The sequence below is a fragment of the Scomber scombrus genome, chromosome 8 (assembly GCF_963691925.1).
Source record: "Scomber scombrus chromosome 8, fScoSco1.1, whole genome shotgun sequence".
NCBI lineage: Eukaryota > Metazoa > Chordata > Actinopteri > Scombriformes > Scombridae > Scomber > Scomber scombrus.
In genome coordinates, this window is record NC_084977.1 from 15,223,333 (window position 1) to 15,239,002 (window position 15,670).

At 40.8% G+C, this 15,670-nt stretch overlaps 1 protein-coding gene across 1 annotated transcript in view; it reads right to left on the bottom strand.

The window, feature by feature from the left end:
- faf1 (Fas (TNFRSF6) associated factor 1) overlaps positions 1-15,670 on the bottom strand; it is a 61,129-nt gene that overhangs the window by 37,325 nt on the left and 8,134 nt on the right. The window contains exons 4-8 of the mRNA XM_062424995.1: positions 14,314-14,582; positions 14,080-14,171; positions 13,335-13,456; positions 5,545-5,650; positions 394-480 (exon numbers count right to left, since the gene is read on the bottom strand). Coding sequence (XP_062280979.1) covers positions 394-480; positions 5,545-5,650; positions 13,335-13,456; positions 14,080-14,171; positions 14,314-14,582 — 676 coding nt within the window. The remainder of the gene's footprint in view (positions 1-393; positions 481-5,544; positions 5,651-13,334; positions 13,457-14,079; positions 14,172-14,313; positions 14,583-15,670) is intronic.

Below are 15,670 nucleotides of genomic sequence, written 5' to 3' on the forward strand. Positions count from 1 at the left end.
GATAGGGGACACAGGATGGGAGCCGTCTTTGACATCTTAATTAGCTTCAACATATTACTCACATGCACATGCCACCGACAGATGGTTTTGGAATGGATTACAAAGTGTAAAACAGTTTCCAATTTGAAAGTATTAAAAAAAATGTAAATCATTAATCTGTAAATCAGGGACTTTTTTCAGGGACTTTTTTCAGGGACTAATTTGTGGTGGACGTTTAATTGTCATTATGGCCACTGTTTTGGATCCAAGAACCAGGGAGGGAAACATATAGGCAGCATTTACTGTACAGAACAAAGTGAAGACAGAGGCTGAAATTTCTCTGATCGAACTGTTAAGAGTATGTTTGAGTAAGAAGTGTCTAATTTCGATAATATGTGTGTACGTGCTTCTTACAGAGTCATCAGATGCTGATGCAGGCCATCCCTCCCACTGTTGATGCCGGACTGGGATGTTGGTCAAGTCTGAAATGTTCCTCTTCACCTGCAAACATAAAGAGAAGATACAATTATTACTGTATAAAAAGAGCACATATCTCTCAATAACCCTATTAGATCGAAAAGGTAAAATAAAATCAATAATAAAACAAACTATAATTTTTTATAAAAACATCAAATCTCCATTAAGATCTCTTTCAGCACCATCTTACATTATTAATATGAAACTGGAAAATATTTGGATGACTAATTTAACAGTAAACACAGTGGTTTATGTATTGTAGTAAGGTCTACATCAAAATAACCTGCGCTCAACATGAAAGAAAACTGGAATGGAGGTAGAGAATGAAGAAGGAGATGAGGCAAAAGGAGGGAGGGAGAGAAAAAAAATTACAAAAAGACAACCAGTGTTATCAGCATTCTTCAGATGCCACAGCTAATGCCCAGCAACAACAGCCCCACACTCTGAAATGAACAGTATTTCTCTTCTCCCATTCATGCGCGGACGCTGTATCTGCATCACTTAATAACATTCCGTGCTTTTAAACAGTTAGCAGCCAGCAGCGCCTGTCCCGCCGAGCGCCGTATCACACCGTCCAGTGAGTTGTTGGTTTAAAGCCCTAACGCCAGCCTGATGTGCGCCAGCCGAAGGTGATCAAAGCCCGTCGGCGTCTGAGTGCTGGCGGCCGTGGATTTGTAGTGCATTTGTTCAGCAGAATTCTGGCCTTCAGGCCCGCAGGGCTGGACACTGATGCTGAGAAAACTGTCTATTGTGGGGCAAAGATCCCTCCACACACGGGTCAAATCCTGTCTTTGTAAAAAGCACTGAGGAGAGATGGATCCTTGAGCATATGAGGGGCTGCTGGTCATGGAGGTGGAAACTTAAAGAATGCTACAAACACAAAGTCAAAGCCAATGTCAGGCAAAGCAGGAAAGCAGCTGCAAAACACTGAACTATGAAGACTGTGGGGGCGGATTCTGCTTGGACGCTTGCACCTCAATACTCTGATATTTCTGCATTTTGCATCTGTATATATACTTTTGTGTGTGTGTGCATACGTGTGTGTGAGAAGACAAAGACATGATGGCCTGCTTGCAGAAATGACTACATTCAAATGTTAATTTATCATCATCAAGGCAATAGCAAATATTCTATCCAAGTTATCAATCTCTCACTGAAATAATATTTTATTTGTGCTGGGCCTGGCACAGCAGAGCAATTCGCAGTACAAACAAGCTGAGAAAAAAATAAAAGCACAATAATAAATGAGTGGCACAGTCCATCCTTTGTCTTTCTATCGTAAATCCCACAGCACACTGCTCAGTGCCTATCCTTATGATGAGAAGCTATGGCCAGGATAGCAGGCTAGGGTCAGAGCGGGTGGCCAGTGTTATTACAGAGTGTAATATCTATGTTTGACCAGCCGGACTACAGGGATTTGACTGACCGGCTGGCCGGCCGATGAATAGAGGGGAAAAGGGAGGAAAGGAGAGGCATAAACACTAGTAATGAAGAGGCTGCAGTCAGAGGTTAAAGCAGCATCAGAGAAACAACAAACTAACGCCCACCACTGAGAGAGTGAGGGTGAGAGGTGTAGAAGGAGGAGAGTGGAGACAGACAATGAAAGGCACCTGGCAGACGACAACCTGATCTCACCACAGAAAGAAAACACAGCTACACAGCGAGCCTGCACACCTGAAAACACACTGCCAGAATCCTCAGTTAGTCATTCACATCGGCCCTTTCTGACCAAATACAAAACACAACATGACTCTGCATATAACCATACCAACAATAAATTAAGTGATTTAGACTATATAGCAGCCTGACAACCGGATGACACAACGCCTTGCTCTAACTTCTCTAGGTATCTGAAGTTTTGGTTGCAGCACTCACTTAGAAAGCTTTGCAGTGTTCATGTGTTGGCCACAGCAGCCATTATATGAGCAATACTGTCTAATGCTGCCCCCTGTCTGCCACCACAGTCATCTCACTGGTAAGTTAGACTAAAATAAATTAAAACGTTTGTATTCATTTTGTGACTGGAGTGACAAATTTTACTTAGAAAAATCCTCCTTACAATAACCAGCTAAAACATGCTTGGCCTAAAACAATGGAGTGTTGTGAAATGTTATTATATGAAACTGGGCTGTGTTGCTTAATGAAATATGCTTAATATGAGGCTCATGATAAGTATCCATCAACCTCCCGTGTACATACAGAAGCTAAAATATAAGGGCAATGTCTTTAACAGAACAGGATTTAAATCAGAGTCTTAATAGCAGATACAGTGCTGCTGATGTGAGTGTTGCTGTTCATGCTGAGTTTAGGCAGGGGTTTAAGAGCCAGCTATGCACAACATTAGTGGGACTGGCTGTGGTGCTGAGCTGCTGGGCAATACGCCTCACGGCAAAATTAATGATCCAATCATTGTAAATGCCAATTGCCTATAATCCCTGGCTGGAAGCAAATCAAAGAGAAGGAAAGGTTTCCGTTAAACAGTCACAAGCTCGCTCTCTCTCGCTCTCTTTCTTCATCTCCCCAAGGCACCAGATGCCTTTCTTTCATTCCTCTTTCAATCCAACCTTCCTTTTCTCAGCTCTGTAGCCCTGTCCGCATTTGGTTCCTATATGTCTCCCAGCTGCGGAGCAGGGATGGGGCCCAGGCCCAGCCCCGGGGGGCAGTAGAGGAGGGAAATCCCCAGGACAACTGGTCTGGTCACGGACAACTCAGGGCCCAGCAGCCATCCCTATTCTACCCTCTACTTCCCTGGCAAACATTTGCTCTCCAGCTTAGCTCACAAGCTAGCCAGCAACTTACCCCCACACTCTTGTCTGGTAATGCCAATCAGAGTCTACACAGCCCTGTGCTCTAGAGATGGAGAAGAAAGAAGGTAGAGAAGGGACACTGAGACAGAGAGGCCAGAATGAAGGAATAGAAAGGGAGGGGCAAGGGCAGTTCCCTGAGAGCCACAAGGCAAAGCCAGAGCCTTTGGCAAAGACAAACATGAAGACAGGACTCTATCCCTATTGATATGCACAAGCAGGGACCATCAGCTAGTTTTCAGCTAAGACAAAAGGGAGAATAGGGAGAGAAAGGTGGTCTGTAGTGGAGTCCATATGTGTCTGTGAGTGGACACAGTATGAGCAGAAAGGGGAGTCAGGCCGGCTGAATATGGTGTTACTTCTTTGTTTCATTCTCCAGTCTACTTATAATGACAGAAATACGCTCCCCCTTGTTTCTGTCTTTTATTATTGGTTTTATCTCAAGATTTCACAATCAATTCCTTGTTTTACTACAAGCACCATGATGTACTACTACTATTTGATTGCTTCAACATTGTTGTACTGGCACCAGTAGCTCATCATACTAGCCAATGAACCTTATAAACATGGTGTGTACACATGGTTTAAGGACATATTATGTTCTAACACATTACAGTAATATAAAAGTAAAGAAGTCTGTTTCCCAGCTGAAGAGTAAATATATAAAGAGCATGGTCAACATGGGGCCAACAGAGTCTAGATCTATGCAGGTTAAAGTTCTGGGCCTCATTTTCTCTGCAGGGGGCCTTGAGATGCCTAAAGACAAGCATGCGTAAGGAAAAGACCACGACATGGAGGCCTGTTTAAGCCCACATTGTCCCTTCTCTCTCCCCTATGGCCTCTTACAGAACCCCCACCAAGCCAACAGTCCTTTGCCTCCTTTCTGTGACCACGGTTCCCCCCTCCCACACCACAGGGACCCCTCCCCTGTGTTTGTAATCCCAGCAGAAACACTTAAGGTTCACAGTGGGTGCTCATCAAAACCATCTGCCTGAGAAGAGAGAGAGAGACAGAGAGAGAGACAGAGATAGAGAGAGACAGAGAGAGAGAGAGATGACAGAGGGAGGAGAAAAAGGAAAGAGCGAAGGAGGAGAGGGCCAGAAAACCACGGAGGCAGGCTGCCTCCTCCAGTTCAGATGTTGGTTGTACTAATCTGTTCAATTAGCACCATTACAAGCTCTGCTAGTAGTCTGATTATTATTAGTGTAATCTTCCACCCTCACTGAGGAGCCAGGACTGAGCCGCAGTGAGCAAAAAAAAAGAAAAGAAAAGAAAGGAGGAGCACCTTTCAATGATGCCAAAGAGTAAATGAGAGAAATAGACCTAATGTAATAAAACACAAAACTGCCAAATAAGAAATGCAAAACGATATACAGGCACCGCAGGAAGTATTTAAACTTAATTTTCAATCCCAGATGTTAAGTGCAAATAATGACCACTTTACTAACCTGTAAGATCAAGACTGACTCCTCTATCCTACCTGATCTATCTTTGGGGAGTATATTCCACTCACCTGTAACAGCAGGCTACCCTTTGTGAATAATAAATGGCACCTGCTCAGGTCTCCCTCTACACGGGGGGTTAGAGTACGACAGTACAGGGCAGTAATATGTGGAATTGTGTGTATGTGTCTCATGGGGCCAAACATTGACACAGACACACACATACCCACTTAGTCCTCTACACAGACCAGAAAGCACACATAGATGTACATGGTCTTCAAGGTTTAATCCATTTGCTGCTGTGATATTAATAAACGATGGACAGAGAGGTGTACTGTCTTCACACTGGGTCCTGTATGAGCAGCTATAAATATTTCATTGGCTGCCAAATCTACTGTTTAGTTTCAGATGAAGAAAATGAACGGACTCTGTCTCTTTCCATCGCTCCTGCATGCCTAGATCAAACAGTATTCAGTCATTTAAACCACCTCCTTGACTGCAGAGACTGTTGGGAGTGAGAGAAGGAGAAAGTCGCAGCGTAGGGGGAGTGGGGAGAAAAAGAGGGGGTTGTACCAGACTGCAGCTGTGAGAGTAATTATGTGCTCGGAAATGTGATTATTTGTAATGAATAATGACTCGATGGCTGAGATAGACTAGCAAAGTTTGGCAAATGGAATGAAAGCTGTGTTGATGAAAGAATCAGGTACAATAATATTATGTATGTGAGAGTCCATGGGTGAGTTTTTGTGTGTGTGTCTGTGCATATAAAGTGACTTTCTGATTGCCTGTATGGACTGTTTGTTGGTTTGTGTGTGTGAGTGAGTGCATGCTTTAAATCATACCTCCTGTATAGTTTTGGTGCCGGGGAAGTTGAGGCTGTAGTCCCTCTGGGCCTCATGGTGACTGATAACCAGCAGGAAGTTCTGATTTAGCGACTCTGGGAGAGCACTAAACAGAGAGAAAAACAACTGTAACACTGGAAAAACTGGTAAGAACACAGTAAAATAAATAAAAAATGTGATGCAGAAAAAGGACATGTAGAAGAAGAGAGGCAAAATAATGGCGGGTTGAAGGTGGAAGATAGATTAAGACGCAGTCTTTTAACATTATTCTGGAATATAGTATTTCTAAACAACCATCCTGCCTGTACTCAAGAATAACGTTTTCTACGAACAGACCGTGAAACAAGACAGGTGAGGATGGGTCAAGTCACAATTCCTAAACCTAGAACAAATGCCATGAAAAAAAACTGTTATGTATAGAGCCATTTTTCAGTGGAATAAGTTGCCATACTTTGTTATTCGAGCTGCAAGTAAAGAAAGCATCTAAAAAGGTTATTCTTGGGTAGAGGCCTGCACAATATTTAATATGGATCATTGTTTTTTTGTTGTTTTTATAGTGTAGAATACTGTGTACAGTCCTGTGTGTGTGTGGATACCAATGATGTAAGCTGGTTTTAGTTTAATTGTACCGGGTTTGTAGTCTTTGCACTGTTTTAACTGGGTGGTATAATGAGACTCTATTTATGTATGCATTTATGTTATATTGTAATTGTAATTGGTTGTATTTATTTTAACATGGACCCCAGGAAGAGTAGCTGTTGCCTTGGTAACAGCTAATGGGGATCCAAATAAACTAAACTAAACTAAACTAAACTAAACTAAACTAAACTAAATATGGAAAGAAAAGAAGGCGGGCAAAGAAAAACAGACATTATCACTAAGAATGACTGAGTCAAGTAAAGGGCAAGCTGAAACTTGTCAACTAATGGTAGCCTGCTGGCCCAATGGGAGGTGGGTGCTTCCTCTGGGGGCTAGTCGCCCACTTCACTGGTTATGTCTTAACAAGCCTGGCCAGAGCTTCGATCAGCACAGCAGGCTTGCACAGCTATGACCACCTGCACAGTAACAGCATGGAGTCTATCAATCTGCTTTTGTCGCTAACAAACCTAGCTGCTATTATGAAACAAACCCGGGAGAGCTTTCAGCACCTTCCTAATGACAAGCCCTAAAAATACTTTTTTTACTTTAGACATACAGTAGCACAAAGAGTCCACATCTGCAGGATTTGATGTGGTTAGTTTTTGGCTTTTCAAAAATCATTTGTTTTGTTCCATTGAGTAAATAATGCTGCAAGTGATAAACCAGCCCTGTGTCTACTTTTATTCTTAAGACAAAGAAGTTGATATTAACATAGATATTATTGTGCATCATGATGCACCACCTCTTCAGCAGATGTTGCTGGATTACTGTTGTATTTAGCTACTTCACCTTCCCTGTCTGTCTCACAAAACATGATATGAACATTTCCTATTAGTTCATATCAATTATAGGCTACTGTAAGCTGTGCCAGTGATGTGTTGAATACTATCTCTATCTGCATCAGTTTCAACATGGTGAAACCTTCATTAATTTAGAATTTTTTACATAATAAAACATGGAAGCAAAGTGATAACTGACAAAATCTGTTAAAGCAGAATGAAGAGAAACTGAATGAAGAAATTATTAGAAGAACTCATATAAGGGAAAAAAATAAAACATCACATACCATAATATCTCACCTCCAACTGAATAGATCACGAAATTAAATATATTCAATCATAACGTATTTCCTTATTATTTCCTGTAAGCATGAACAAGACTACTGGAGAGCCAAAAAAGATAGATACAAGTTATTTACAGGTAATCACTAGTCCAAGATGGCAACCATCTCACAGAAAACGCCATGTACCTATTTTATCGTGAGCAGACACATGGTGGTGGAGACACAGGTCCACGAGGACCTGAAGGAGCGGATTTTCTGGATCGGTACAATGCCTCGCTCAGTAGCTTACAGCAGTGACAGAGATGCTGCGAGTGGTGCAAAAAGCAGACACTTTGTGTGTTTCACGTAGAGAGGAGGAGGTGGGGGAATCAACTTTTGGAAGCTTCATTTACAATAAGCTGCGAGGTTAAGTAGCGTTTTGAGCAAACCCTGGGTCTGTGAGGCTGAATATCAATGGGAGGCTTAAGGGCCGAAGCAGGCACTTAATCAGGGCTCAGAACCCAAGGAGAGGAGGAAGAGTTGAGCGAAAGAGAGGGATGGGGGAATTAATATGTAGCACACACATTAATAATGCAATCACACCCTTAATCTGCACAGATCTGGACGAGCTTATGTTAACAGAAGCTCAAATTTACTGTAATGACATCATATTTACATTGACTAAAACTACGAAATCAATATGTAAATGTAATGTTTGTTGTAGCTAACTGGGGAAGATTGGAAATGTGTGGAGTGGGAAAGATGGATGCATATGTAATAAGGCTGAGCAGAAGGATGAGAGAGAGAATGTGTGTGTTTGTGTGTGTGTGTGTGGGGGAGAGTGAGAGTGAGTGAGAATGAGAGAAAAATAGAGAGAGAGGAGAAACGGAAGGGGTAGGGACACATAAATAAGGATCTAGCTAATATCATGATTATGTTTGGACACAATCCCGGGCTACTGCTGGCAGGCAACTAGTCTCCTAAATAGACAGAGATTGAGGGTAAACTGAGTGGAAGTGTTACTCTGTCCTTCCAAGCAAAGAAGGAACATCTTATCAGTCATTTATGGCAGACCGACGAGCCATTTGGTGTGTGCGTTGGTGGAGTTCTGTTCAAGATTTACTTTGAAAACCCACATCACACATTGTGCTCTATAGTACAAATATAGCCACTCAAAATATCAAATGCATTCAGAGGGGAAAAAGACTGCCTTTCATAATGAGTCATTGTCTTGTAATTTCCCATCTGTTTGAAGAGGCCTGCTGCTTCATATATATACAGAACACCCATGTTTCAAGAATAATATCCCTCCGTCTCGATTGCGTTTACCACTAATGTTTTCAAAGCTGCAGTTTTCTGAAAGAAGCAGGCCCCCCTCAAGCAGTACAGGGTTGAAATGTGGATGTCTCAGTGTTTGCTTCTGCCTCCAGAGGTCTCCTTCTCACTCAACACACACACTCTGTGACATCTAGGTCGGCCTGCAGCATCTCTGGAGGTACTTGACATGGCACAAGGGTGCCGGGAGGTAAAATGTCATTTAACTTTATGGACAGAGAAAATGGAGCGTTTTGCAGGGGAGAAGAGCAGTCTAAACAGATTGGTTTCATTCTGAGGTAAGCCCATCGCCTAAGCTGCGAGTCCCCGCGGCACAGAGCAGACTCTAGACCTTATTAAACTAGCACTGCCAGACACAGACACAGACACACACGCACGCACAAACACAATGTGACATGTGCCTGCAAAACACAAATACCCATACACACACGTCTCACCTAACCTCTCATACACTCATACATAGTCGCTAACCTGCAGGATGTGTTTCAAATTAGAGACACATACAAACACTGGCCAGGAGATTACATGCTGACTGACCATCTTGCCTCTAATATGTACAGAGGAGGTCATGAAGCTCACACAAGGTCTTCTTACCTCCTCCACATTCTGCATCCACAACAAAGCAGAAGAATATGAAACCGTTCAGGCTCTGCTCTGTTTTGGTCTGCCATCTTGTCCCAATCAGCATGCTAACTGTTAGATACTCTCCATCAGGGCTTTAGCCAGCCAGCTAGCTAGCTGCCTCCCTAAAGCATCTGGGTATCTGCTACTGGATGGCTAACACACAAAGGGAGAGGTGGGAAGCTGCAATAAAAACACACAAATCCTAATGAATCATTTTTGTAATTTAAAATTTCTTTCAGAGTTCAAATTAAAATAACCTTTCGTTGGCAAACACGCTTCCTGAGAGCTGGAGCGGAGAATAAACGAGGAAGGAAACAGGCTCCATTGAAATATTCATCAGGCCTTCATCATTTATGCAGGAGATTAGCTCCTCCTCAGCATCCTCTTGTATTCACAGGCAGTCATCAACGTAGCCACAGAGAAAAACCTTCTTTAGACCCACTGCAGTACTAACTGCACATTATATCGCTAACTAAATAACTACCTGAGATGGATTGGTGCTCAAAGGAAAATCTCCCAAAGCCTCAAGATTTATTTCTAATCAAACAAGACAGCTAAGAGGAGTTTACTCAGCGGGATCATAATGACAGTGCAGCGCTATTTAATCAGTCCATTTGGTTTAGATGTGTGTACTGCATGAGACAAGCTCTACAAAGTAATTGCCAGTGATATTACTATTATGGGACATTTGCATTTTTAGTCAGAAACAATTTGGTGTAAATAAATATTGTGAAATTACATTTTGGCGGGTAACTGCCTTTTTAGATAAACTACAACAACACACTAACAAATGTACTTCCAAAATGGGGAAAGTTTCACTAATCTAATTCATTAACCTCATTTAAAATATACAATTAAAGGTAATCCTTTAACCAGAGAATGATGGTTAAGATCTTGGAAAATAGCCACCACCACACAACCTTTAGTCATGTTGTGGCTACTAACAGTGATAAATATGCATACATTCTTACTCTTGAAGATGTTTATCTGTTTCATACTTTGGTTACGAATTACCATCACATTCACTCACAGATCCTAAACCACAGTCTGTAAATTCTGTAACCGCACTTTTAAATAAAAGTATATTATGTACAATTAAGCAGAGTGTCATAAATAATCTTTATGTCTCAGTGAGTTAATAGTGTCATGCAGCGCAGTCCGTTTTAATGTCTCTTATGATACTGCCACAAACATACCTAGTGTAAAGGTGATTTAATTATAATTGACTTTGCGTCTAACACAAATATCATCTGTATGCTACTGGCTAGACAATGCAACCCACATAATGAGACTTTCTGATGGTGAGAAAACTATTTTTTTTATGCTAGCTAGCTGAATCATATTAGTATCATGTTAGCTTATGCAGTGGGGTTTTTTTTGTTACCTTTTTTTTTTTTTTTTAAATTGACACCATGGACATAACAGTATCTGTGACTCTGTTGTTGTAAATTGGACTGTTTTAAATATATGTCCAGTTGCAGCGGTCAAAATTAAAAGGCAAGACACCACAACCCGTCTTTTGGAGATACAGTATGTCTTAAATTAAACACACAAGCAAAAATATTTTTGCAGTTTTTCTTAACATTCGAAGATGTGCTTCCAAAATAATAAAAAATAAAATCTGATCTTGTTTTATATAAAGGCGACAACAGAGGGAGACTGTGTATGTGTGACAGCCTTTGCTTTGAATGATACTAAAGTTCAAATACAGTACATTTGAGAAACAAAAGAACAATAAAGTAATAAGGTTTTCTGGCAAGAAGCATACAGCTATGATTAATTGTGACCAATTAACATTATTATTAAGTGAGATTATTTGATTTGATCATGTTTGCAATATTTGTGCAGCATCGGACGAGTTCACTTTACCCTTATATATTAGTACCTTAAGTTAGTATGGCAGTGATAAAGTGTGCTTCCCTACCGGCAAACTTTAGGTTGAGCTCTGTCTATGAAACAAATGTGCACACACTACACACAAATTGTGTGTACTGTGGATATAAGGTGTGACCAGTTTATTTTTACTGCATGCTAACAGCTTGTCGGGTTCCGTTACAGGGGGCTGCTCCCCCCTTCTCTGTGATCTGTCACCTATCTTCTCCCAGTGTGACAGCAGGGTCACCATACACACACTCATTTATACATAAACGAATGTGCATACACACAGACGCCGATCCACTCCATTCAGCCCCGACTGTCCTCCATCAAAATAGCTGACAAAGAATAATGAGCTCCTGACACCCAAAATGATATCGATAACACTTTGAGAAATGGCAACGGTGCTGCTAAAAAGACAGCAGTTCATGGGGGAGTGAGAAGATGAGGAGAGGCAGAGGAGAGAGAGTGAGGGAGGGAAGACTGAGGGGATGAGGGCCATTAGCTGCCAACACAATATAACTACCACTTAGCCTAACTAGCAGACAAAGCGGCAAACTGCCAAATGAATTCTTTTACAAATGTTCTGGTGACATGCGGATGCTTGCTTGGCTGCTATCATGAGGAAATGTGGGGAGAGTTACATTACAATTTTTATCTTTAATCCACTGTCAACACAACAAACCGGGGCCATTTCATGTGAGACTACAAGCATCTCTGACTAATAAAGACCATGTATATGAATGGAGAAAAGCAACTTAAATTAGTCAGAAGATCTTACTCCACAATCTTTTTTTTTTTATTGGTCAATTTTTAGGTTAAAGGTCAATTTTATCAACAATGAAACTAGCAGTCATAAGACATACTTCACATCTTTTTTAAACATTTTAAAAATGTATTATCAAAATGCTTGTTTCGATTCAAGCTGTGTTTTTAATAAACATATTTTAGCTGACAACAAATTACTACTACAGTAAAGGAGAACACAAAGACGCTTTTAAGAGGCTCCCTGTTGTTTAATTTTTAAATGCATTGTGATAATGGTAATGCTTTGCTTGACAAATAGGCCCCAGACTCTGCCGAGTATTTTGTTCTTAACTCTAATGCAATTGAAGCGGATCTGACAGGATCAGCATCAGGTGTCTCAAATATCTCATAAAACTGTTAAACAATTTTCACAAATTGAGAGTACATAACATTTTACTGTGAAATATTTAAAGGTTTAATTGTCTGCTGATGTGATCTTCAATTCCTCATAGACACCAATATCCTCAGAGGTAGACTGATTAATGATCAGTACTGGCTCTAAAAATATGAACCAGACTTTTAATAATTGCATGAGAAGCATTTCACATGCTTATCTCCCTCTCTGGACCTCACAATGTCTGTAATCCAGACATATTGTGACTCCCAGGACAATGACATCCATCAAACATACGCACCATCCATAAACACAAAAAACTCTTAAGTTCTCCAACCATTTATACATATGACAAAAATCATCTCATACACACATTTACCTGTTTTTAATAGCCCAATCCTCTTATTCTCAAATTAGAAAAGGCTGTAGTCACCTTTGAGTAATAAGTCCTTATAAAAGAGAGGAATGTCACCATCAGTTAGATATTCTCACTTGGATGATGTTTCCTGACACTGATGAAAGGACGACTGCACATTCAGCTGCCAGCTGTGATTGTATTACTGCTATGACTTTAAATTGAGCTGTCTGACATTTCAGTAGGAAAGGTTGTTAATACTGCCATGCATTTTTCCAAGACAATCAGAAAAACCTCTGAATGGAGAGAGAACGCTGGCTAAATAAAGCTCTCTCACCAGATTACTATTGTCACAGGGTACTCTCACTAATGTGGTTTGCTTTGAAAACAAGGAATAAATAATAGATATGTAGTTTGGATATCATAAACACTGTCTGTTAAACAACCTTTAACAGGCAACAATATGTCAGACTGAAAATTATTATTTACACACAGAGATTGCAGCAATAGACGTTCCTTTCAAAATGTCACAATAGATGTGAGAAAATGAAAGTGAGCTGTTAGGTCAAATGTCTGTTAATATACCAGTGAAAATGGTATTTGCTGGCAGGTTTCTTTACGCGTCATCTCCTTTACTGGTCACAGACCGCCACCTGGTGTTCACTATTAGGTACTACGCTCACACCACCACCAGTAGTACTTCATAGTGTGGATGTACTGGGATGGGGAGGATTTATTTGAGTTGACATATGAGAGTGAGAGAGTGCAAAGATGAATACCTGTTTTTGCTGGTGCTGGTGCTGGTGCTGGTGCTGGTGCTGGTACTGGCAGTAGGAGCAATGTCTGGGGTCAGGACATACAGGCTGATGTTCTTGGGCAGGTGTAAACTTCTCAGCACCGTCTGATTACACACAGAGATACACACAACATCAAATACAGCTGTGGAGATACTGACGTTTTTAAGCTAACTTTGGACTCAGTAAATTTGGACTTGTACTTGGTCGGCTACTAGCTCTAAAAATGGTCACATCTCCTGATTAAACCCAAAGGTAAACCACGCTTCTCACTATGCACTAAATATAATTGTGGAGTAGGTAACAGGTCTGTTTGCAAACCTAATGGAGCTTGGTGACCAGAGCTTTGACAGCCAGGACTAGGATTTCTACTTGGCCTTAGATGTTATAAAAAACAAGGCACTCATGGGTCTTTATTGCATTTTAGATAATAGTGTCAAAATCATGATGATTATGAAATCTGCTATAACCCATATAAACCAAAAAAATCAGTGACGTTTACAAGCAATTATCAATCTGCAGCATCTGCACTGACAACATTTCTAAATTATGTAATTATATCTAAAATATAAAGTATTAAAGACACAAGGAACAAATTAATTTCAAGACAAAAATAATAATAAAAAGGCAAAAGGAGGAAAAGGTTTAGCTCGTATCACCAGTGTTATTCTTCTCTTCTTAACCCTCAAGTGTGTTTTTTCACTTTCATTTGTGTGGGCTATTAACTCACACTATCAGATACATCTCCACTCTTCCATCCCTTCAGCTGCATTTTGGACACTGGAACCCCAAGCTCTGTCTCGAGGATTTGTTTGATTTCTCCTGTGAGATGGACAGAAACAACCAATGTAGAAGAAAAATAACTTTTAAGCATCACAAGGCTGTATCCAAATATGTTTGCTGTATGTGTGTGTCGACACATTTTGTACATCAGAGTATGTGTGTGTGTGTGTGTAACGCTCACCGACTGTGCTGCTTTCCTCCAACACCAGTTCTACAGTGCGCTGTCGGTACTCCACCTTGAAGTTGAGCATCCGGGACTGACGCTCTACAATGTGTCGGGAGGAGGAGGAGTTGACGGGGCAAAAAGCTGAAGTCGAGGATGATGGAGGAGAGGAGGACGAAGACGAAGAGGAGGGGGGAGGAATTGAGCCTCCTGCTGCTGCATCGGCTGCTTCTGATTGGCTTGGAGGTCCGTACATGCTGGCCTGGCTCGCCTCACTGGAAAAGTTACTGTGCAGAGGTGACAAGGTTACTAATGGTGTGGAAAATTGATTGCCAAGTGTCAGGTTTTTCATTGAAGATCATGAAGGACAGAAATAAGCAATACATATCTTTAGATATTTGTGGCTACATCAAACTTTTCTTCATCCCCATCTTTATCCTGAAACTTATTGAATATAAACACGTCTTTCCCTCCCAACTTCTCTGCTTATTCTCACTTTGCTGCTCGCTCAGTGAATGACCCACGTTTCACACAACACAGTAAATGATGTCTTTTTCCTCCTGACCATGAACAAAGCGTGCCCTTTGTTCCTTGAAGTGTAAGCAGCAACTGTCTTGCATGAACAGAGTGCCAGACTCAGGATTTTTAACAAGGCTTGTATTTTATTTGGCCGACTACATTAGAGGGGCCACTGTCCTGAGGCGTAGGTTGACTGTCAACAGCCACAAGATTTCAGCAAATAGAATGGAATAATAATGTGAGAAATTAACCCAACTAAATGGTAACACATTATAACTGTCTCCTCCACAAGATCCAAATCTTTCCCAAAAACAGTTACTGAGAAAAAAGTAAGTAAAACCAGTATTCAGTAATTACATACTAAAGTCACTCAATACTGATCTGGTCTGAGATAATGTCAGAAAAATATAAAATGCAATGTGGTTCAAGGGTGAATGGATCACACAGACATTAAATGATCTGATTAGAAGCCATGTGTGCCAGTTAATGGTCGGAAAACAAAAATCAATTCCTCTTTGTGACATGAAAGCATCTCAAAACCATCTGATAGCTGTAAACAGCCAAGCTGGAAAAAAATCTTTTTGTATGTCTGCGTGCAGTAATACAGATTAGATAGTATCATGTTTAATGGACATGGTAGTAACTAAGTAGCATTTGGCACAAAATATAACTGCCACTAAGATGAATATTGTATAGCTGAAGTAGGAGATTTTACTTCAAAAAAGTTAAAAACAAGAGAGATAGTACTCTTTAAATAATCTTAAAAAAAAAAAACATATGGCATGAACTCTAACAAGAAGTAAGAGAGATCTTGAGTGCACTTTCACCTAAATTTGGCACGGTAACATTGAAGGCC